Source organism: Spermophilus citellus, assembly GCF_964194105.1.
Source record: "Spermophilus citellus genome assembly, chromosome: 10".
In the NCBI taxonomy this organism is placed as follows: Eukaryota; Metazoa; Chordata; class Mammalia; order Rodentia; family Sciuridae; genus Spermophilus; species Spermophilus citellus.
In genome coordinates this window covers 56,337,254-56,360,157 of record NC_138197.1, presented here as the reverse complement: position 1 = coordinate 56,360,157, position 22,904 = coordinate 56,337,254, and the positions used below count along the sequence as shown (strand labels likewise).

The window sequence follows — 22,904 nt, the reverse complement described above, 5'->3', positions numbered from 1 at the left end:
TGGGAAAGGAGGTAAATAAGAGAGTAACAGTAACAGGAAGAACAAACATTGAACCATTTGTGCAGTTATTTTGTTAAGAGGAGAAAATAGATGTGCTAATTGATGAAAATCATCATGATTCTCACTAGTTGCCAGTCATGGCCCTGATAACCCTGCAGTATCATCACGTATCCATTTTTTTGTCAAAATGCTTACATTTTCTGATCTACCTGAATCTTCTAATGATTTTACATAGTAACATGAAGGATGGCCTTTCATAGTCATTCTTTGGCTTGGAATGAGAAAGAACTGAGAGGTCAACCAAAGATGATTTTTTTTTCTTGTTGTGTTGCTGGTTGAATCCAGGGCCCTTGCGTGCTAGGCAAGCTCTCTCGCTGAGCTACAACCCCAGCTCTGAAGATGAAATTTTTTGGAGGTGGGGGTGTACCAGGGATTGAACTCAGGGGCACTCAACCACTGAGCCCCATCCCCAGCCCTATTTTGTATTTTATGAGACAGGGTCCAATTGAGTTGCTTAGTGCCTCGGCTGGCTTTGAACTCACGATCCTCCTGCCTCAGCCTCTCCAGCTGCTGGGATTACAGGCATGCGCCATTGTGCCTGGCTCCTTGAAGATGAGATTTTTAAGAAATTAAAAGTGTCAGTTTTATTACATACAAATATGACCTATTTGTAAGGACTGTTGCTGGTGACATGAGAAGGCCTCCTGTTATGAAAGTTCTTTGTGGCTTTGCTCCTTCTGTCTTTAAGGCTTAATTGTAATCACCCTGAAGACATATTTTCTTCCAGTTCTCCAGTTTTATTTAAAAGTATTGCAAAGAAAATTTCAAATAGATTTGGTAGCAAAAGAAAAAGCCTTTTTTGGCTGGGGATGTGGCTCAAGCGGTAGCGCGCTCGCCTGGTATGCGTGCGGCCCGGGTTCCATCCTCAGCACCACATACCAACAAAGATGTTGTGTCCGCTGAGAACTAAAAAATAAATATTAAAAATTCTCTCTCTCCTCTCTCACTCTCTTAAAAAAAAAAAAAGAAAGTGATCAATTCATTAAAAAAAAAAAAGAAAGAAAAAGCCTTTTTTTTTTTGTTTTTTAAATTTACTGGTTTTTGGGAATCCAAGTTAGCAGATATTGAACTGAACATTTTTTCTTTTGTATCATAGAATCCTAATTTGCCAGACCAATTTTTTAACCATTTGCAAATTGTATGTAAGAACAAATTTAGTGACAATGTTGATAGTTTCTAGAAGCCACATTTTTTCCCTTATTTTAAATCTCTATTATGATTGAGAGCCTATTGAGGAAGTGATCATTGAACTAAATGTTGAGACAACATCTTTTATCACTTAACTTTGTGGTTTCATCAAAGGGATAGTCTCTTTTTCTGTTTTGTATCTTTTCTGTTGCTTTCTAAATTTATTTATTTGGAGACGGCTCTTAGCTTTCCTCTTCAGAAATTGCCTGGCTAATGCATGTTTTTTTCTTATACTCAGAGTACAAAAATTAGTATCTCAGCTGCTTTGACGAGTGCAGCACTCACTGCTGGTTGTTAACTAATGAGGGATGAGTGTTCAATGTTTTGGTTAATTGAGATGCTTCCCATAGTTTTGTAAACCTCCATTTAACTTACTTTTACCATCTGCAAACTAAGTCTGTCTAGTTGAAATGATGAACTATTTTCTCTCCTCATTCCTTTTAGGATTTGGTAACCAAAATATAAAATACAGCATGTTGAGAAATCTTACAAAGCTGAGGTAGATTCATTGTTTTGAAATTTTTATGAGTTCTTTTTTTTTTTTTTTTTGGTACTGGGATTTAACCCAGGGATACTTTACTATTGAGCTACATACCCAGCCCTTTTTTATTTTTTATTTTGAGGCAGGGTCTCACTAAATTGCTGAGGCTGATCTCGAACTTGTAATTCCCCTACCTTAGCCTCCTGAGTTGCTGGGATTACAGGCATGTACTACTGTGCTTGGCCTTACAAATTTATTTTTAAGTTCATATTTTAAAAAGCTGTCTTTAAAATAAGACATTTTGAAAAGCTTTATTCATTTTCGTTCTGTTTATTTTTTAGTAAATTGAGCTACTGAGGAATTTTTTTTTTTTAAAAACCTATTTTATTGATTCTCTGCCAGCACATAGAGTATCTTTTATTTATTATTATTTTTGTTTTAGGTGGACACAGTATCTTTATTTTACATTTATGTGGTGCTAAGAATCGAACCCAGTGCCTTGTGCATGCTAGGTGAGCACGCTACCACTGAGCCACAACCCCAGCCCCAGGAATTTTTTTTTTTTTTTTTTAAGGACTACTGTTTTCCTTCCTACTCCACATATAATGCAGCCTCATGCCACATTACAGCATTTTGGTCAACCGTATATATGATAGGTCCCATAAAATTACATTATCTAGTGATATAGCCATCTTAAGTTTATAAAAAGTTCACTCTGTGTTATTCCCAAAGCTGTGAATTTGCTAATTTATGCATTTTTCATAACGTTATCCATGGTGGTAAGTTATGTGTGACTGTGACTACATAATGGGCAAATAGGAGCTGGAGAACTTTTATGTAAAATATTAGAGGTCCTTGACACATTATACTTCTAACTACTTGTATTTTTTACCTTTTTCCCTCTCACCTTACAGAATCCAGTTAACAATGTGTCTCCGTGTCATCATTAAGCATGATTTTCCTGGTCACTGGCCAGCGGTAGTGGACAAGATAAACTTTTACTTACAATCGCAGAACAGTGGAAGCTGGCTTGGCAGTTTGTTATGTCTTTACCAACTGGTGAAGACTTATGAGTAAGTTGATTTCTCTTGGCTAAAGAGAATAGTCTTGTGTCACTTTGGGATTAATTTGCGTAGAGAGTTCTGCTGTGGGTGTTCTGTAAAACCAGGTTAATTTGGAAAATGTTGGGTTAAATATAGTTAAGCATGTTAATTTACTGCAGTTATTCAAAGCCACTTTAGTCTTTTAATGTATATTGCTAATTTCTAATGCAGATATAATATGCAGTGCTTCTCAAACATTTATTAACAGTTTTACTTGGAGACTCTAAATGTTTTACCTTAACATTTGTCTTCTCAGGAGCATATTATGAAATAAGTCAAATCAGATACCTTTCTGGATGTAAGAATGAAAATGTTAAAGTTTCTTTGCTGGGGATATTCTTCTCCCATAAAAGTTGTTTGAGAGGTAGAGGACTAGGATCACATTTAATAGTATTTTCTGGTTTAAAAGAGGATTTCTGCTTTTGCATTCAAAATCTTATTATTTCCCTTCTTTTAAAATATTTAATGTGCCTCAACACACAACTAAATCAGTCAGGGTCACTCCAGGTAAATTGGTTTGGCACTGAATAATCCCACAGACACAGAAAGTATGTTTTTCTGATTGCTTCTTGGCCCCAGCTCCCACAGAGGAAGCAATAGAGGCAGACAAAAGAAAGAGAGTACTCCTGAGACCATCCTGTTTATTGAGGGGAAGACAGTCAAGAAAGTTCAACCCAAATAAGGTATGGGATTGGGTTTCAGGAGGTTGCTTGGTGATGTCTTATGGTCAGCAGATTGACATCTTAGAAGGCCACACACATGTCAGGTGCTGTGTGGGATCAAAGGCGAAGCAAGCGAAAAGGACACATATGTCACACAACCCATTCAGAACAGCAGCATCAGTCCAGTCCCCTCCAGCGCTCAAATGCTCATAGCTCACACGCACAGCCCATGGCTGACTCATGAAATTAGTGCAGACTCTTATTTGTACAATTTTTATAGAATATTTTAGATTTTTAGCAATTAAAGTGATCTAAGAGCAGCTAAATTTGTAAGTTATTTTTACTTCTCAATTTAGGATAATAAGAAAAAATTTCCCCACATTATGAGTGCCTATATAAACTAGCTTTTCAACTTGTATTTTATAGAATTGTGATTTAATAAAAATGACTATAGATACTAGAAAAATTTAAGAAAGCTGCATTAGTCTTGGATGCTTTTATTAAAAATTAGCCTAAATTTTTTTTAGAAAGATTTTAGGTATTTTGCTTAGAACAGGGACATACTCCCAAAGTTTATTCCAACAATCTGAACAGAAAGTGTAAGCCAAAAAAATTTTTTGGGGAGGGGTTTGTTTTATGTTGTTAACAAATATTTTTCATTCATTGTTTATAGTTCTTTGGGGAAGAGGGGACATTATTTTTCATTCTTTTTGTCTTTGCTCATGTAGATATAAGAAAGCAGAAGAAAGAGAACCTCTTATAGCAGCGATGCAGATATTTTTGCCACGTATTCAGCAGCAAATCATGCAGCTCCTTCCTGATTCCTCCCATTATTCTGTATTACTACAGAAACAGATTCTCAAAATCTTTTATGCTCTTGTTCAGGTAAGTTTCTACTGCAGAAGCCAAAAATGAGGTCTTGTATTTCTTCCTCACGTGTGGAAAATGCTCAGAGTCAGTTATTATTAAAAATTATTATATATTTTCATATATATTTCTTTTAAAAAGAATATGAGAAACAGGATTACAGAAGTTAACAGAGGTGAGATTCAGTGTCTGTGCTTCCATTCCAGTGTCTGAAGCTCCAGGTCAGTAAGAACCAACACATTACTTTCCCCAAAACTTTTAGTAGACATTTCTGTCCAAAGCATAGTTATGATTATAAGAAAAGAGTAAGGAAAATAAGAATAGAGTCCTTCTTTTATTGGAAAATCATATTTATGATAATTTCTCTGTCTTCCACCAACCTAAAGCTAACCAAGATTTGGTGGCTCATTTTTCTTGATTCAAAATTTTCTTTTTTCATATCTGAAAGCTATAAGGGCTACTAATGTGGGAATGAAAAAAATTATAAGACAGACATGTAATGTGTATAAAATATAAAAGTATTTAACAATAAATCTTTGAAAGGCTTGAGTAAATGAGGTCTGGTTGGGGGAAGAATCCTTGTTGTCACCCTAAATAATGTAATGATTAGTGAATTGAAGCACTAATACATGTTTTTAGTTAAATTCCTCATGATACTAGGATAGTTTTGTTGAACTTGAGAGGCAGGACAGTTTGTTCTTGGCACTGTTTCAGAACATTTCATTTCAATATAGATTTATAGTTATATTGAAGTCTCATCTTTAAAACTATCTGTGTAGGGGGTATTACTGGCAATGAACCCAGGACCTTGGGTATGCCAGGCAAGCACTCTACCACTTAGCTATACCCTCAGCCTTACATCTTTTAAACTTTTACTAAAGACAGTTTGAGCTAGACTTTTGTTTTTCAGATCAGCCTTTTGAGGGATTGAGAGAGGAAAGAAAAAGAGGCAAATCTGAGAAGAGAGAAGAACTAGAATATTAGAAAAGTATATTCCTCTACTTTTTTTTTTTTTTAATAGAATAGGGAAGGAAGATGCATGATGCCTCTACTTATCGAAGCACTGTTTAGAAATCTTCCTCAGGAGGATCACTTTACTTTGAGGCAAATTTTTTGTTCAGTGAGACGTTTTGCCATTAGATTTGGTAATAACCCGTTTGTTTAGGACCAGACTTGACTTTCTTATTGGGAGAAACATAGCTAGGAATTGAGCAGTAAGATAGACTGACCAAATCATTTTTTCTAAGGCCTGTTGTTATTGTTGATTTGCCAATGGGGAAAAATCTAAAATTTTTTTTCTCTCAACCTATACATGCTAAAAACCTAAAAAATAGGTAAATACCCTCAACACTTTTAACCATTTTGGTAATCTGTTAATGTACTAATATAATATGTTCCTTTGAAAGCAAAAAATTTCAAAGCATTGAGGGACACAGTTGCAATAATAATGTAACTAAAAAGTGACTGACAATATGGAAAGAGGCAGAGGAATATTTTTTAAAAGTCTGTACAATGAGATTGATTTTGTCTGAGTAGCATTTATTTGTATGGGTTCTTGGATATTTCATACATTCCAGAGAAATCACCATTCTTTGCTTAACTCTCAGCCTGGTTCCTCTGCACCCTAATTCAAGTCTGAATGCATCCCCAGGGCATTTTGAATAAAGTGTGAACTGAATGTAGCCTATAAAACTCTACATCCCTCCACCTTTAATCTTTACCACTTGTGTGTGTGTGTGTGTGTGTGTGTGTGTGTGTGTGTGTGTGTGTTTGTTTTTCCAATTAGACTGTAAGCTTGTGAGGGCAATGACTATCTTTCTTACTATGTCCTTAGCACATTTTGGAATAAACATAGAGGCACTGTCCCTGCTCTCCTACAGCTCACAATGTAGCAGGAAGACAAGTGCCTGCTTCAAAGTGGACTGTGGTTATTATGTCACAGTGTAGATGAGAGTAACTAAAAAATAGTTTCATGAGTGTTCAGTAAGGTAAAGATAATCATTAAAGTGATTGAAATTAAAAGTTTGACATGCAAAGGGATAAACAGTAAAAATCACTTACCTGGAATATCAATTCTAGTTAAAGTATAGGTCCACAGGTAAGCTTCTCACAGTTATGTAGGTCCTGTTTTATTTACTTTTACCATCTATAGACTACGTTTGTCCATTTGAAATGATATAGTGTTGCTGAATAAATAAGAGCTTAATTAAAATTTTTTTCAAAATTATACATAATTTAAAAGTTTACTTTTTCTTTTTGCTGGTGCTGGGTATTGAACCCAGGGCCTTGTGCATGCTAGTCAAGCACTCTACCAACTGAGCTATATCCCTAGCCTAGACATATACTTACACATCTAATTCAAGTTAATTTTAGGTTGAATCATATGAAATTGCTATTTTAATGCTTAAAAATTAGCTATTTTACATATTTTAACCTTTTAGAATAGATAAAATTGCTGATTTTTATGGTAAATGGGAATTCTTCTTTATGTTGTTGTTCTGTTTTTCCAGTATGCATTGCCTCTTCAGTTGGTGAATAACCAAACCATGACAACATGGATGGAGATCTTCCGAACTATTATTGACAGGACAGTCCCTCCTGTAAGATAGGGGTGTTCTGAGAAAAAAATGGGCAGTCTTGGGTTTGGAGTACTTGTGTTGGGCTAATTCATTATCCTATCCTGCTATTTGAAAAAAGAAAATTGTTACTGTAATAATATTAATTAATAAAATAATTCATAATCACTTTTAGGAAGCTCAGAAGCAAAAATAATGAAATAGCTAATTCTACTAAATATGGTAAAAACCATTTTTAAAACTTGGTATTCCTCTAGCCTTTTTTCTCTGCATCTATATACAATAGTTTATGAATAAAAAATAGTACTTGTATATACTATTTTGAAGTTCATTTTGGCCTAAAATTTAATATATATATATATTTTTTTGATTATGAATGTTTTATACTTCATTTTTGTCAGATGCTTTTAGTGTTTTAAATATGAGAACACAGTTAAATTTTTGGGCACATGCACAATTATTTTCTCTAGAAAAATTTCTAAAAGTGTTTAGGCTTTTGATACATCTTACGGAATGATTTCCAGAAAGGGCACCCTGATTTATATTTTAATAAACAGTGGCTGAAGATGCCTATTATGAGTATACACTGAATTCTAAGTTTGCCTATTTCATATGTCTCTTCTTTTGATCTGCAGCGAGAGTATGCATCTGTCAAATTAATCCCTCACTCCCCAATATATTTTTTCTTTTGCTGTTCTTAGGGTTGAACTCAGGGGTCCTTTACAGTGAGACACATCCCCAGCCCTTTTTAAATTTTGAAACGAGGTCTCACTAAGTTGCCTAGGCTGGCCTCAAACTTGTGATACTTCTGCCTCAGCTTCCTGAGTTGCTGGGATTACTACATTTGGCTTAACTTTTTATATTTTTACATTTAAGCTGGTCTTAAAGTGTACAATATTCTTTCCATTGTTCTTATCTTTGTGTACGTGTGTGCAAGGAATAAATGTAGGTCTTACACATGCTGAGTATACTTTCTACCACTAAGCTATATCCCTAGTTTTATTCTTTTTAATTTGAAACAGTATATAAAGGTTTACTGTACATATATAGATGCTCAAAATTTAGTATGTAAAATTTTGTGAGCATCACTCAGATTAAAGTGTAGAGGCTTTTTGCTATCTCAAGAGTTTTATCAAGGGATCATGATGTTTATATTTTGTTGTCTACTTATTTGGCCCTATTGAAGATAGTAGATAATGTGAACAATGGCATTGACTATGAAATTTGCTTATTTAATTTCTACCTAGCAATCTATAAAGAATGCTTGTAGAGCAATCTAACTACACATTTAATATGATTTAATCTATACCAAGACTTATTCTGTTTTTGTTAGTCACATAAATCCTTCTATTATGCAGACATTTAATCTGGGTGATTTTTGCCCTCTTAGGAGACTCTGCAAATTGATGAAGATGATAGACCAGAACTAGTATGGTGGAAGTGTAAAAAGTGGGCTCTGCATATTGTAGCTCGTCTCTTTGAACGGTAATTCTCTGTTTATTACATTTAGCTTGTATGGTCAGTATAATAAAAGTGGGTACTTGCCTTCTTGCTCTGCAGTTTATAATTATATGTCTTCAAAACCACAGAGGGCAAAAAGTCACCCTTGGTTTAAAGTGGCTTAATTGTGATCATTGGCTTTGAGATCATAATGAGGTAGGGAGCCTTCTCTGGCTCTTTTCTTTTATTCTGTGAAAAACATGGAAAAATAACATTATTCAGTCCATTAGAAATATCCAGGAATTATGTAAGAAGGTGCATGGCTATCAAGCTCCATTAGAAAGTAAAATTTAAGAGCATTTATTGGGGAGATAGGGAAGAATGAAGGAACTTTGGATTGTACAGAGGGCAATGAGGGGAGGGAAAGGGCTGTGGGGATGGGAAGGATGGTGTAATGAGATGGACATTATTACCCTACATACATGTATGATTACACTACTGGAGTGACTCTGCACCATGTACAGCCAGATGAATGAAAAGTTGTACTTCATTTGTGTACAGTGTGTCAAAAATGCATTCTACTGTAATGTATAAATCATTAGAACAAATTAAAAAATTTTAAAAAAAGAACATTTATTGAGAGAAATTTATTACATGTCAGATAAACATTTTATGGAAAGAAAATTATTACACGTCAGATAAGCATTTTTTAGTCCTACCATTAGCTCTGTAGGAACTCTTGATTTAGAAAGTAAAAGCTTACATGTGAAATTTTAAGTATGGCTCAGAGTTTGAGCACAGCTCTTTATGATTTCATTTTGTGCCTTCTGAAAAAGAGGAATGTGTTAGTTTTGTTACAATAGAATGCATCTTTCAATGACTATATTTAAGCTAGTGAGCTTGCTTTGTTTTTAAACTTCATAGTATTTGAAATTTTTCTTTGAATTTTAAGGTATGGAAGCCCAGGAAATGTCACAAAAGAATATTTTGAATTTTCTGAATTCTTCTTGAAAACCTATGCAGTGGGAATTCAGCAGGTAATAAGCCTTCACTTTTAAAACAGAAAATTATTTCCATCTACTCAAAGGTGAATTATAGACATACTAATTCATTACATTATTTTTGTGGTAGTGTGGATTGAAGCTAGGGTGCTCTACCACTGAGCTGCATTTTTCTTAAAATAGAAGTCTTAATTTATTTCAAAGAGCCAACAGTGGAATAGAAATTAGACTTAGTCTGAGTATTTCTGCAGGTTAGAAGTAGGACAAATGCCTGGGAGTCACAGCAAGTCAGCCTTTGGTTCAGTGTAACGCGGAGATGCCCCATCTCTTTTAATTTTAAAGTTGTTTTCCCATATTTTCTCTTCCTATTTTCCTGTAGGTACTACTAAAAATTTTAGATCAATATAGACAGAAAGAGTATGTAGCCCCTCGTATTCTTCAGCAAGCATTCAACTATCTCAACCAAGGGGTTGTTCATTCTGTAACCTGGAAGCAGATGAAGCCACACATACAGGTAAGTGTCATAGAGCAGCTCTCCAGAATCGTTCTCCAGTTAACACTAATTTTACCTGGGAAACCTAAGTTATTAATCCTGTATTTATATTTAGTATCTCTTTATTTCCATTAATAACTTCTAATAAGCACAATCTTACATCTGTTATGGACTTGAAAAATTTAGTCATTTGAAAAGAGCGAGGCCTTTCATTTTGAGAGTTGGAAGACTTGGATTGAAAGTTGACTTTGTTTAAAATCTCATTTATCTCAGTTTCTCTTCTGTTGAGGCTCATAACATTTCTTATCTAAAGGTTACTAGGATCAAATGAGGCATTTTGTGAGAAAGTATTTTGAAAACTCAGTTGGGCTCTACTAAGACAGTATTATTTTATAGAAAATAAAATCTGATATGTGGACCATTTTTCTTTTATAGGTCTGAGCAGAAAAGCTTTTTATTTTCTTTAGATTAAGTTCTTCAGTAGAAGTTAACATTTTCTGTTTTTATACCAATTGTTTACTTAAGGTAGAATTCAGCATTATTACTTAAACTACAAACGAGAATAAAAAATTATGGGCCATTAATAAATAACTCACACATAAATAATCCTGGCTAATTCAAAAACATTAGGAGCTGAATCACCACTTCCCAACTATGAGTTCTTAAGTTCTGTAAGTTGGTATGTAACAAGAAAATAAATTATTTCACTTTTCCTTTGTGTCCAGCATAGGATTTGGTTAGCATTCTGTTACTACTAGTTTTAAAAATATAGTATCTTGGGGCTGGGATTGTGGCTAAGTGGCAGAGTGCTTGCCTAGCATGTGTGAGGCACTGGGTTCGATCCTCAGCACCATATATAAATAAATAAAATAGACGTCCATTGAGAACTGAGAAGTACTTTTAAAAAAGTATATAGTATCTTGTAGAACTTGGCTGAGGATCTGTTTTGTCCTGGGCTTTTCTTGATTGGTAGGCTTTTGATGGCATTTTCTATTTTTTTTTTTTTAAACTATTTTTTTTTTTTTTTTTGGGTTGATGAACCTTCATTATTTATTTATTTATTTATTTATAAGTGGTGCTGAGAATTGAACCCAGTGCCTCACACATGCTTGGCAATTGGTCTACCACTGAGCTACAACCCCAGCCTGGCATTTTCTATTTCATTACTTGCAATTGATCCTTGATTTAAATTGTGTATGTTCTACTGATTCAGTTTGGGTAGGTCTCTAGAAATTTGTCGGTGTCTTCTAAGTTTTCTATTTTATTGGAGTATAAATTTCAAAATAGTTTCTAATTATCTTCTGTATTTTAGTTGTGTTTGTTGTGATATTTCTTTTTTCCTCATATGTTTAGTAATTTGAGTTTTCTCTTTGTTAGTATGGCTAGGAGTTTATCAATTTTACTTATTTTTTCAAAGAACCAACTTTTTGTTTTGTCAGTTTTTTCAATTGTTTCTTTCATTTCAATTTCATTATTTTCTGCTCTGATTTTAGTTACTTCCTGTCTTCTATTTTTGGTGTTGAATTGTTCTTTTTCTGTGGCTTTGAGTTGTAATGTTAGGTAATTTATATGTTGACTTATTATTCTTTTAATGAATGAGCTAAATGCAATGAACTTTCCTTTTAGTACTGCCTTCATGGTGTCCCAGAGATTTTGATACATTGTATTACTATTCTCATTTACCTCTAAGTATTTTTAAATTTCATCTCTGATTTCTGCTATTATCCATTCATCATTCAATAGCATATTATTTAGTCTCCAGGTATTACAGTAGCTTCTATTTTTCATTCTATCATTGATTTCTAATTTTTTCCATTATGATCTGATAGGATGCAGGTTATTACCTTTATTCTTTGTATTTGGTAACAGTTGCTTTATGGCATAAGATATGGTCTGTTTTAGAGAAGGATCCATTCTTGAATTATTCAGTTTTGTATAAGTAGTTGTTAGAGCAGTGTAAGAGAGGCCACTAGTTTAGGACCTCCCTAAACATGCCATTTTTTTGTCCGGGGGGGGGGGGGTACTGGGGATTGAACCCAGGGCCTTGTGCATGCAAGGCAAGCACTCTACCAACTGAGCTATATCCCCAGCCCTAAATATGCAGTTTGGAGGTTGAAAATTAGTCTTTTGAAAGTGGAAGAAAAAAAAGAAAATTATAATATTGTTGATCAGTGGACATTTAGGACCAATGTGGAAATGTTAAGAATTTCAACATAAGAAATAGAAATATATCCCTGACTTGACATTTTTCTTCCTTAAAGAAATCAAAGTCTGTTTAATGTCAATTTGTTAGTAAAATTTCATTGTCCCTGTTGTTGCTTCAAAGAGTAGTTTATATTTGTTTCTTTCTCTGTGCTTTTACTCACTGTTCAAAAGCAATCTTACCTGTAATTCTAACCCCAATGCCTGCTTGGGGACTTTTGCTTACTTGCTTTCACCATAGTGAATGCAGGCTTAAAAGAAGAATTACTATAATCGGAAGAATACGATCATAGAGACTGTCAATGAATACACTATTGGTATTCCCCAAATTTGAATAGCCCATACCCATTTGTTGTTTTGTTTGTTTCTCATCTTAGAATATCTCCGAAGATGTGATTTTTTCTGTGATGTGCTATAAAGATGAGGATGAAGAGCTGTGGCAAGAAGATCCATATGAGTATATAAGGATGAAATTTGGTACTTGAGATATTTTTTCCTTAATAGTTCCTGGATATGTAAAATATATTATAACTATATTTACATTTTAAGCAGTTTTTTTTAATCACTTTGTTAAATTCCCAAAGTTTCACTTTGTTTGTTTAACTGAAGCTCATGAGAGTTTGGTGTCCTTTTGAACAAGAGAATTTGAGGCCTTTGGGTGTGGGAGATGAAAATCCTCTGTATCTCTCTTAGGAGTGCTGAAATACTCATGAAGCCATCTGTTACTTAGGCTGTGTCCCATGGATTTGAAGGGACCATCTTTTTCTTTGTTCTCACCTATGGATTGGGTTGTTCTCAACTCTGAGACAGCCTTTAGATTTCTGCATGTTTTGGGGGCACCCTATTTCACCTGTGTCCTTTCCCTATGACTAAGTATTCCACAGGGAATAGGATTTCTTTTAGACATACTGCATGTGCACAATTCTCTGGGGTTCTTTGCAATTTGATCTTCCTGGAAGCTGTTGAACTGTGTAGGTTGCCTAAGTTGTTTCCCTTTATCCTCCTTTAAGCACTTAACATAGTAAAATATTAATTTGTGTGTTTCTGTCTCCCACAAGTTAGCAGCTATCTGAAGTCAGGAGCTTTGTCTTATTTGTTTTATATTTTTTATCCTTTCCTCCTCTGTATTCCTCTACTTGTGCGTGGCCTTAATATGTCTTCAGTAAATGTCGAAATCAACTACTAGAACTAACACAAAGATGCCAAATGTGCCATGACAAAGCTGTGCTGTCATCTGTTCAGCCAGGTGTCTCTAGCTATCTGAGTTAAACTTACTGGTATAAGCATTAGATTATCAGACTCTGGTGTTTTTACAGGGCTTTGTAAGTGAGGAGGTACTTTTTCTCTTGGAGACAAAGTTCAGGAAGAGCAAATGAAACGTTTACCACCTGCTTTGTTTCTTTGTTTTTTTGAAACTCATGTGTAGAATTTATTACTTCCCCTTCCTTATGTATTTGTTTTTCTAGTTTGCTTTGACAAGACAAAATGATTAGCTAATTTTCTCCTCTTTTTTCCCCCGACTTGGTACCAGGGATTGAACCCTAGGGTGTTTTACCATTGAGCTACACTCCTAAACCCTTTTTGTTGAGATGGGATCTCATTAAGTTGCTGAGGCTGATGTCAAACTCGTGTTCCTCCTGCCTCAGTTCTCTACAGTTGCTGGTATTATAGGCGTGTACTACTGCACCTGTTCTTCTTAGCTTCTTTATGCTGTGAATGGCATTATGTGGATTATTTTATTTTTTGGTCTGAATTATTGGTTGGTCAGATTTAAAATCTGTATCATAAGTCACTACATTTTTACTAATATGGTTTGACCTTTTGAAATCTTAGATATTTTTGAAGATTATGCTTCTCCTACCACAGCAGCCCAGACTCTCTTATATACTGCTGCAAAGAAAAGGAAAGAGGTATATAATTATTCTTTTTAATGTACCCATTGTATTTTAAAATTATCTTGTATTAGTTATAACCTAGTTTAAGAATATTTTTGCTCTAGTAAGGAAAAAGTATATTCTAATACACCCCTAGTATTCAAAAATAATATTATCATTAGTTGTAACTTGTCAGTTTAAGAATATTCTTTGTTCTAGTAGGGGAAAAGAGTGAAGTACTTTGTTTTTTTTTTTTTTAATAAATTGTACCTTTCTTATTGAGCTTAAGGTTATTTGATAAAACACAATAAAATGGTTTTTATTTTTGAAAATTTATATCATATTTAATACTTTATTAAGATAATGAAAGTTCTTGTAGACTAAAATGGATTCTTCTATTTCTTTAGGTGTTGCCAAAAATGATGGCATTCTGTTATCAAATCCTAACAGACCCGAACTTTGACCCTAGGAAGAAAGATGGAGCCCTGCATGTGATTGGTTCCCTAGCTGAGATTTTATTGAAGGTTAAGATTATCAAAATTTAATTTACTTAATAAAATTGCAAAGCACAGACTAATAAGATAGTATGAAAGTTATGGATAATTTAAAAATTATGACTTCCTCTGGGTGATTGAGTCAACGATACAGATCCTTTTTTTTGTAACCTATTTCTTTATTAAGAGAAAATTTGACTTTTGTCAGTTTTTCCTTATGAAACTGCTCTATAAAAAAGGATACGAAATGATTTTAGTGTTATTATTTCTACAAAAATCCATCAATATCTAATTGATCTAAAGTACTATTATTGTGTTTTAAAATATGCAGTATGTAGGTCAGACAATTTTACAAAATTGTGAATAGAAGTATATAAATGCAAGTCATAATAAACATGCTTTATCAGGAAGTGATTTTTACATATGAGAAAGCCACTGATAAATTGAAATTTAATTTCTGTTTCCTAACAGAAGAGTTTATTCAAGGACCAAATCGAGCTATTCCTACAGAATCATGTATTTCCTTTATTGTTGTCTAACCTGGGATATCTTCGAGCTAGAGTAAGTTTTCTGTGTATCTATTTTATACCTTAAAATCCTCGTCTGTAAGAAAATTATTGAAATAAATGTGATATTTTAATAAGTTCTTGTGTGAGGGATGCAGGTAGCTTATAGTTATAGTGCCTGCCTAGCATGTGTGAGACCTTGGATTCAATCCCTAGCACCACCACCACCAAAAAAAAAAAAAAAAAAGTTCTTGTTTATGTGACATTATTGCTCAGTGCCATTATCCTAATAGCTTTCTGTTTACTTTCTGCTCATACTATAGTCATGTTGGGTGCTTCATGCATTTAGTTCTTTGAAGTTTCACAATGAACTCAACCTCAGAAATGCAGTTGAATTAGCAAAGAAGAGCCTGATTGAAGATAAGGAGATGCCAGTCAAAGTTGAAGCTGCCCTTGCTCTTCAGTCATTAATTTCTAATCAGATACAAGGTAAAACCAAAAATGCCTTTTAGAAGGGTAATTTTTCATTCACTTCCTTCCCTAATAAAGGGGGTTCTTTAGGTTCCAGGAGTTTGGATTCCTGGGCTTTTGCTCCCTCAGAATTTTGTAGGGGATTATTCTTGTCCCTTTTTTAGGAGTTCCTATTGATTGTGGTTTCTTGAAAAGTTTTACATGAGGAACAAGTTAATAATTGCTGGGCACTAAGGTAGACTGGGAAGAGAGGCTTGGGTTCAGTTTTGATTTTGCTACTAACTTGTCGTGGAAAGCTGGGTGAGACATATGATCTGTCAAGGCTTATATTCCACATATTTAAACTTGAGGGGGTTAGATTAGATGGCTTCAGGATTTTTTTCAACTTTAGAATTCTTTGGTTCTACCAGTTCTAGCAAGTAATATTTCTAGGGAGTGATAAAACAAATATCTCATTTGTTTGTTTAGAAGAATGTTCTGTTCAAAGTTCAAATAAACCTTTATGAACAAATTCAGCTTTATGAAAAACATGAACCTTGTTTACCTTTATTTAACATGTTTTAATGGGAGGACTGGATTTTGTATGAGGATTTTCCAGAAATCTAGGGGTAGAAATGGATTAGGGTAGGGAGTGGGCCCCATCAGTGTTGGGATAATCTTTATGTACATGAGTTTTTATACTTGACATCAAGACTGATGTAATATTTATGTTCTCCAATTTATGCTGATGACAATATGTGTAGTTAGAATTTTTCAGTGGGAACTATTAGCAGTTGGAATAGGACAGTCCTTTCTTATGTAGAACTGCTTATCCCTTTTATATTCTTGAAGTTGGTATAGTGGTGAACATTATTTGATGCAACTCTGTAACTTATTCACCATAGAGCATGAGTGTATCTAGAACCTTATCTAGGTATTACCTTGTGTCACTCGACCTGTTACCAAGTTAATTCCTTTTACTATCTGTGAATGGCTAACTTTTACTAATTTTGTTTTGTTGCATTAGCTAAGGAATATATGAAGCCACATGTGAGGCCTATTATGCAGGAGCTGTTGCACATTGTTAGAGAGACAGAAAATGATGATGTTACTAATGTAATCCAGAAGATGATATGTGAATACAGTCAAGAGGTAGCCTCGATTGCTATTGATATGACCCAACACTTGGTAAGACGTGACAGTTTTTTGTTAGTTTGGCTTGGAATCCTTGAGTAATCTAAATTAAACCCCATAATTTCAAGTTCAGTTTTATTTCTAACTGAAATACTAATATAAAAATGTTTGCTCTGATAATTCTGATATTCCTGTAGTTAAGCAGACTTGAAGCTAATAACATGTAGGATAATCTCTCTTCATCTGTAGTATCCTAAGATTTCATAACGTGCCTTGATGTGAACATTCTAAATTTTTACTTTCTTTGATTCTGGTATATCAATTTCTTTACATTGGGGCATTTTTGTTTTTGTGTTACCACTTTGATAAATTTCTCTGTTTTTAAGTCATTTTGCTTAATGACAACCAATAAAATTAGTTAACGGGGGTGGGGGAGTAGGGATGTGGCTCAAGGTGGGTGGGGATGTGGCTCAAGCGGTAGCGCTCTCGCCTGGCATGTGTGCGGCCCGGGTTCGATCCTCAGCACCACATACAAACAAAGATGTTGTGTCTGCCGAAAACTAAATAATAAATATTAAAATTCTTTCTCTCCTCTCTCTCTCTCTCTCTCTCTCTCTCTCTGTAAAAAAAAAAAATTAACGGTTGTAATGGCTAATGAATATTCCACACTGATAACTATATGGGGGAAATGACTATATTTAAAATATGACAGATTATATTTTTGTAAGAAAAACGGTGATTTATTCACAAAGTGCAGAAATTAACGTTTGAGTGATGCTGATATTTTAATGTGTGACATTACCCTTTTGCTAATTTTTATAATGAGGGGGGTTGTAACAGTACCAACTGTTGAATATTTTAATATGTTTTGCCTAGGCTGAGATATTTGGCAAAGTTCTTCAAAGTGATGAATATGAAGAAGTTGAAGACAAAACAGTAATGGCTATGGGAATTTTACATACTATTGATACTATCTTAACAGTTGTAGAAGATCATAAAGAGGTGGGATTTCTTTGTGTTTTATTATGACATAATAGTGACTGAAATTTTTATGACTGGTGGGCATGAGTTTTAAAGTCTTGACCTTGAAGTTGCTATTTAGTTATGTTGCTAGGCTTTAAAAATTGCCCTCAAATTTTAAAGAAACATTGAGATGAACTTAAAGTATATAGTATATCTCTCTGTATTAAAGAGTTTAGTTCATCATATCTGCTATGTGCCCGGCTAGGTTTTGTATAAGACATTAGCCCTGTTTTCTGGGAACCCACAGTTCTGTCTTTGTGGTAGAGAAAAACAGATAGCTATTCAATCACAGTGGCAAATGTTAAGTAAAGGAATAGAATTCTGATGTTACTAGTATTGTAAGAATAGAAGAGTGGCAAGAACTTAGACATTTTTCATAAACCAATTTCTAGAATAGTATTGGGATAAGAATTTACAAAGACATGTATCCTGTGTCTTCATATCATTAGCTGATGTAGTCTTATTGATGCCATGAGAGAGAGAGAGAGAGAGAGAGCGAGCGAGCGAGCAGGTGTTGGTAATCTCTTTTTGCTGAAACAGGACAACAAGTTCAGGTAGGTTCAGGAGACTTGTTCATGGTTATAGAGCTAATAAGTTGTGCATTTAGGTTTGTAGTCAGATCATTCTGATAATGTATTGGTTTTTCCCCACCACTTAAAACCTGCAGTTCTCCTTCTGAATTATAACGTGGACTCACCTCAAATTAGATTTTTACTCATTATTTCTGTGAGCACAAGTTGATTGGTTTGTCAGGGATGGAGCTCTTGTTTTATACAGTGAGGACTTAGGGAGTAGGTGCCAGTTCTTTAAATAGCATGTTTTAGTCAGCTTTTTTTTTTTTTTCCCTGCTGTGACTACAATACCTGCCAAAAACAGTTTTGAGGAGGAAAAGTTTATTTATGGGCTCAGTTTCAGAGGTCTCAGTCCATAGACAGCTGGCTCCATTCCTTGGGGCTTGAGTTGAGGCAGAACAACATGGCAGAAGAGTGTGTTGGAGTGAAGCAGCTGACACGATGATCAGAAAACAGAGACTCTACTCACCAGATACAAAAACATATACCCCAAAGTCATGCCCCCGCCCCCAGGGACCTACCTCCTCCAGACACACCCAACCAACCTTCAGTTACCATTTAGTTAATCCCATTAGGGGATTAATTCACTGATTGGGTTAAGGCTCATTTTTTTTTTTCTCTAAACCTTGCATTGTCTCACGTTTGAACTTTTGGGGGACACCTCACATCTAAACCATAACAGCATTATTGTTAAACCATGTGACTGTTGATTTATCCTGTGTTTATCAGATATTAATGAGAGCTTGCTAGTGTCTTAAAAATGGTTCAGTATTCTCTCTTGGATGCATCTTAATTGAAGGGCTTAATGTGAATTTTTATTTTCATATTCATCATTTTATTTTTTTGTTCATGTTGAAACTATGGTCCTCTTGTAACAGTGAGATATTCCAAGTTAAGTTACAATATGTATTGTAAGGATAGTTTTTTCACCTTAAATTTGGAGACACCTTAGAAATCACCTATTCCAGTTTTTCTGAGTGTGGGTGAGGGTGTAAGAAGTAGGAGAATTAGCTTTAGGATTAGTTTGAAAACAAAATAGCATTTGGTCTTTTTGTTTTAATTTTTCACTATTGATATTAAATTTATTTTGAATTTCAAATAATGTTAAAGGAGCTGTGAACTCTGGTTTTCAAAGGAGGAGTGGGTTAAAACTGAGAAACACAAATCTAACTCCCTTACCTATACTATAGAGCAAAGCCTTAATGATTTAGCTAACTGGCTTTACTGAGGTCATAGGTAGTTAGAGACAAAACACCAACTGAAATCTTGGTCTCTAGGTCACTTGCCCTTTAATTTTGAACTTTGCCTTTTTAAAAGCAAACTTTGAAAGCAGTATTTCCTTAAAAGGGAAAAAACCCATATCTGTACAAATACTTAATGCATGAAGAGCATAATTGGAAATCTGAAATAGGTGCTTAAGCATGTACATTTTTATTTAATGGTTTTAAGTATATTGGCAATTTTTAAACTGGGACATTTTGGATCATTTGAACTTTAGATAATAGTTTAACATATATCGGGTTACTAAACTGTATCCCACAAAAATGCACCATTATTATGTGAAAATTAAAAATAAAAACACAGCTGGATGTAGTGGTATGGATCTATAATCCCAGCTACTTGGGAAGTTGAGGCAGGAGGATTAGAAGTCCAGCCTAGCTAATTTAGACTATCTCAAAACAAAAACAAACAGATAAACTGAGAATATAGGGCAGTGCTAGAGCATTCCTGGGTTCAGGAGTTTAATCTGTGTTCAATCCCCAATACTTCAAAAACAACAATGAAGAAAATAATTGAGTATTAGAAAGTGCTTAAAAGATGAAATTGGATATTTACAGTAAAAATCTAACATGATGGATTTTAATTGTAATTTATTTAAAAAATGTTTAAAACAAATATGTTGAATGATTTAAAAGGTCTGAAAAGATTACTTAGTGAAATTTTACTTTCTTACTCAGTTCTCTAGTTGTCTTAATTTTATCCCTTGCAGAAGATAGCAAAGTTTTTTCAGGTTTTTTTGGTATTCTTCCAGAGGTTTTTCTACTGTCATACAAACAAAAAGTGTACATATTTTTCTTTTATGAACACAGTAACATACTATGCACAATTTTTAGCTACCATTTTCTATTTAATTCATCTTGGTGATCCTTCTATACCAGTCAGTAAACTTACACATTTTTAATGGTTGCATACTATTCTCTTGTATGATGTGTCAAATTTATATAACAGGTTGCTAGTTAATAGAAATAATTTAGATGTCCCTTGTTTAAATGGACATTGGTGAGAAATCACAAATATTGTTGCAATGAATACTTTTTGCATGTCATTTTGTGCACATAACAATGTCTGGAGGGTAATTTCTTGACGTGGAATTGTTGGGTTAAATGGTATGTATATGAGTTAGTTCTAAGGATGTTGCTAATTTGTCCTAAATAGAGTGCACCCATTTATAGTCCACGAATCAATGTACCACAATGTCTTTCTTTCCAGTCTCATACTTTTTGATCATTGGCAGTCTGATAGGTCAAAAGTATTAATATTGCACTTTGAATTTATAATTTTCTCATATATTAAACATCTTTTTTTTATAAGCTTAAGGCTTGTTTAGATTTATTTTTCATAACCTTTGCCTGTTTTTCTGTTGATTTCATATAATGGGAATTTGATTTTTGTAATACCATTTGATAGTATTTCATTTTTGGCTCCATGCAGAAAATTTTAATTTTTGCAATCAGATGGCTCAGCTTTTTTTTTTTTTTTTTTTTTTTTAAATTTCTGGGCTTTGATTCACTTTCCCACTTCAGGATTACACGAGAATTCTTTTTTTTTTTTTTTAATTCTAGTATTTTTTGTTTGTTTGTTTTAATTCTTTGCATCTGAAATCTTTATCCATTATAAATTTATTTTGGTATAAAACAGGTAAGGAACTAATCTAATTCACAGATTTACTATGGATTTATTCTTATCCCCATCTTTGGTCTACTTTTTGGAATTTCCTTGCATTTTTTAAAAATTTATTTTTTTAGTTGGACACAATACCTTTATTTTATTTATATGTGCTGCTGAGGATCGAACCCAGGGCCTTGCACGTGCTAGGTGAGCACTCTACTGCTGAGCCACAACCCCAGCCCCTTCCTTGCATTTTTGCATGGTTAATGTTTCACATGAAAATTAGAATTAATTTATCAAGTTCCCCTCAGAAATGTCTTATAGGTATTTTTATTGGGATAATATTAATTTATATATTAACTTAAAGGTTATCATGATGAATTTTAAAGTAAATATTTAAAATTTGTTTTCAGATCACACAGCAATTAGAGAATATCTGTCTACGGATCATTGACCTTGTTTTACAGAAGCATGTAATTGGTAAGTTCAGAAGTTAAATAAAAATCGGCAGTGGTGGTGCATGCCTGTAATCCCAGCGGCTCAGGAGGCTGATGCAGGAGGATCGCGAGTTCAAAGCCTGCCTCGGCAACTTAGTGATGCCCTTCGCAACTCAGTGAAATCCTGTCTCTAATTAAATATAAAAATAGTCCGGGGGGCTGGGGATGTGGCTCAAGCGGTAGCGTGCTCGCCTGGCATGCGTGCGACCCGGGTTCGATCCTCAGCACCACATACAAACAAGGATGTTGTGTCCGCCAATAACTAAAAAATAAATATGAAAATTCTCTCTCTCTCTCTCTCTCTCCCCTCTCTCACTCTCTCTTTAAAAAAAAAAAATAAATAAATAAAGGTATTGTGTCCAACGACAGCTAAAAAATTAAAAAAAAAAAAAAATAGTCCGGGGATATAGCTTAGCCGTTAAGTGTCCCTGGGATCAATTCCCTGTACCATCACCCCACTCCCAAAAAAGGTTAATTGAAGATTGAGGATATAACTTAATGGTAGAGCACTTGCCTAGAATGTGCAAGGCCCTAGGTTCAAAACCCCTCCCCCCCAAAGAAAGATAATCGAGACTTTATTTTTTCAATTTGATGAACTTAAAGTACATTTTTAGCCCTTCAATTTGACAGATGGACAATTTAGAGAAGGAGTAACTTATATAATATATCCAGTGAGAATTTTTGGCTTTGAAAAGTATAAAGGACAGAGAATGTTGTATTTTACATTTTCAGAAATGAACTGAGGTGAGGTTTTGGTGAGATTCTTTAATCTGGGATTGAAAAATGTTTAAAAATAGAAATATTTATTACTAGCAGTGTGAATTGTCCTGTTTTCTGTTAAAAGTGCCTGACTTGTGAGTAGAATCAGTAACTGATGCTAGATATTATGAGCTGATGGGTATTTTTGATAGAGGAGGCTACTTTCTGTAGTTTCAAGCATTTTGAAGATGCCAATCCCAAGACATATGGGCATGAGAAAGACACAAGTTATTTAGTACTGATGTAGAAAGATGTAAGAAAAGTATGTTATGGCTTAAGAGTAGTTGTCTCCAAACTTTTTATTGTTCACTCATTAGTAAAAAATTGAGCATGCATGTCTAAAAATATTAATAGTATTTGAGATTATTTATTCAATAAGTATTGATCTCACTCAAATACTTATAGTATTTGAGATTATTTGAATAAAATATGAATAAAATATGATACATGTACATACACAGTATTTACACAGCCTTTAAAAAGAAAGAACTTTGGTCATTTGCAAAAATGTGGATGAACCTAAAGGAAATTATATGAAGTGAAATATATTGTGGGTGCCAGCTCCTCACCAGGGAACCCTTTTCTGTTCAGAGGGATAAGCCTCTAAAGAACTTAAAGTCTGAAATAATTAGT

General features: G+C 34.1%; 1 protein-coding gene across 3 annotated transcripts in view; it reads left to right on the top strand.

Moving 5' to 3' along the window:
* Positions 1-22,904, top strand: part of LOC308657518 (importin-8) — an 85,268-nt gene that overhangs the window by 23,456 nt on the left and 38,908 nt on the right. For 2 of the 3 annotated variants that reach the window (XR_014023954.1, XM_081309274.1), the window contains exons 4-17: positions 2,644-2,802; positions 4,223-4,379; positions 6,872-6,961; positions 8,328-8,422; positions 9,330-9,414; positions 9,758-9,892; positions 12,451-12,550; positions 13,907-13,983; positions 14,355-14,471; positions 14,913-15,002; positions 15,271-15,436; positions 16,425-16,585; positions 17,408-17,533; positions 21,429-21,495. Coding sequence is in view for 2 of the 3 variants with exons in the window: in XM_081309274.1 (XP_081165400.1) it covers positions 2,644-2,802; positions 4,223-4,379; positions 6,872-6,961; positions 8,328-8,422; positions 9,330-9,414; positions 9,758-9,892; positions 12,451-12,550; positions 13,907-13,983; positions 14,355-14,471; positions 14,913-15,002; positions 15,271-15,436; positions 16,425-16,585; positions 17,408-17,533; positions 21,429-21,495 (1,625 nt within the window). In the remaining variant the exon portion in view is untranslated. Of the gene's footprint in view, positions 1-2,643; positions 2,803-3,414; positions 3,516-4,222; positions 4,380-6,871; positions 6,962-8,327; positions 8,423-9,329; positions 9,415-9,757; positions 9,893-12,450; positions 12,551-13,906; positions 13,984-14,354; positions 14,472-14,912; positions 15,003-15,270; positions 15,437-16,424; positions 16,586-17,407; positions 17,534-21,428; positions 21,496-22,904 lie in introns of those variants that run through there. The other variant, XM_081309275.1, reaches the window with a different exon arrangement.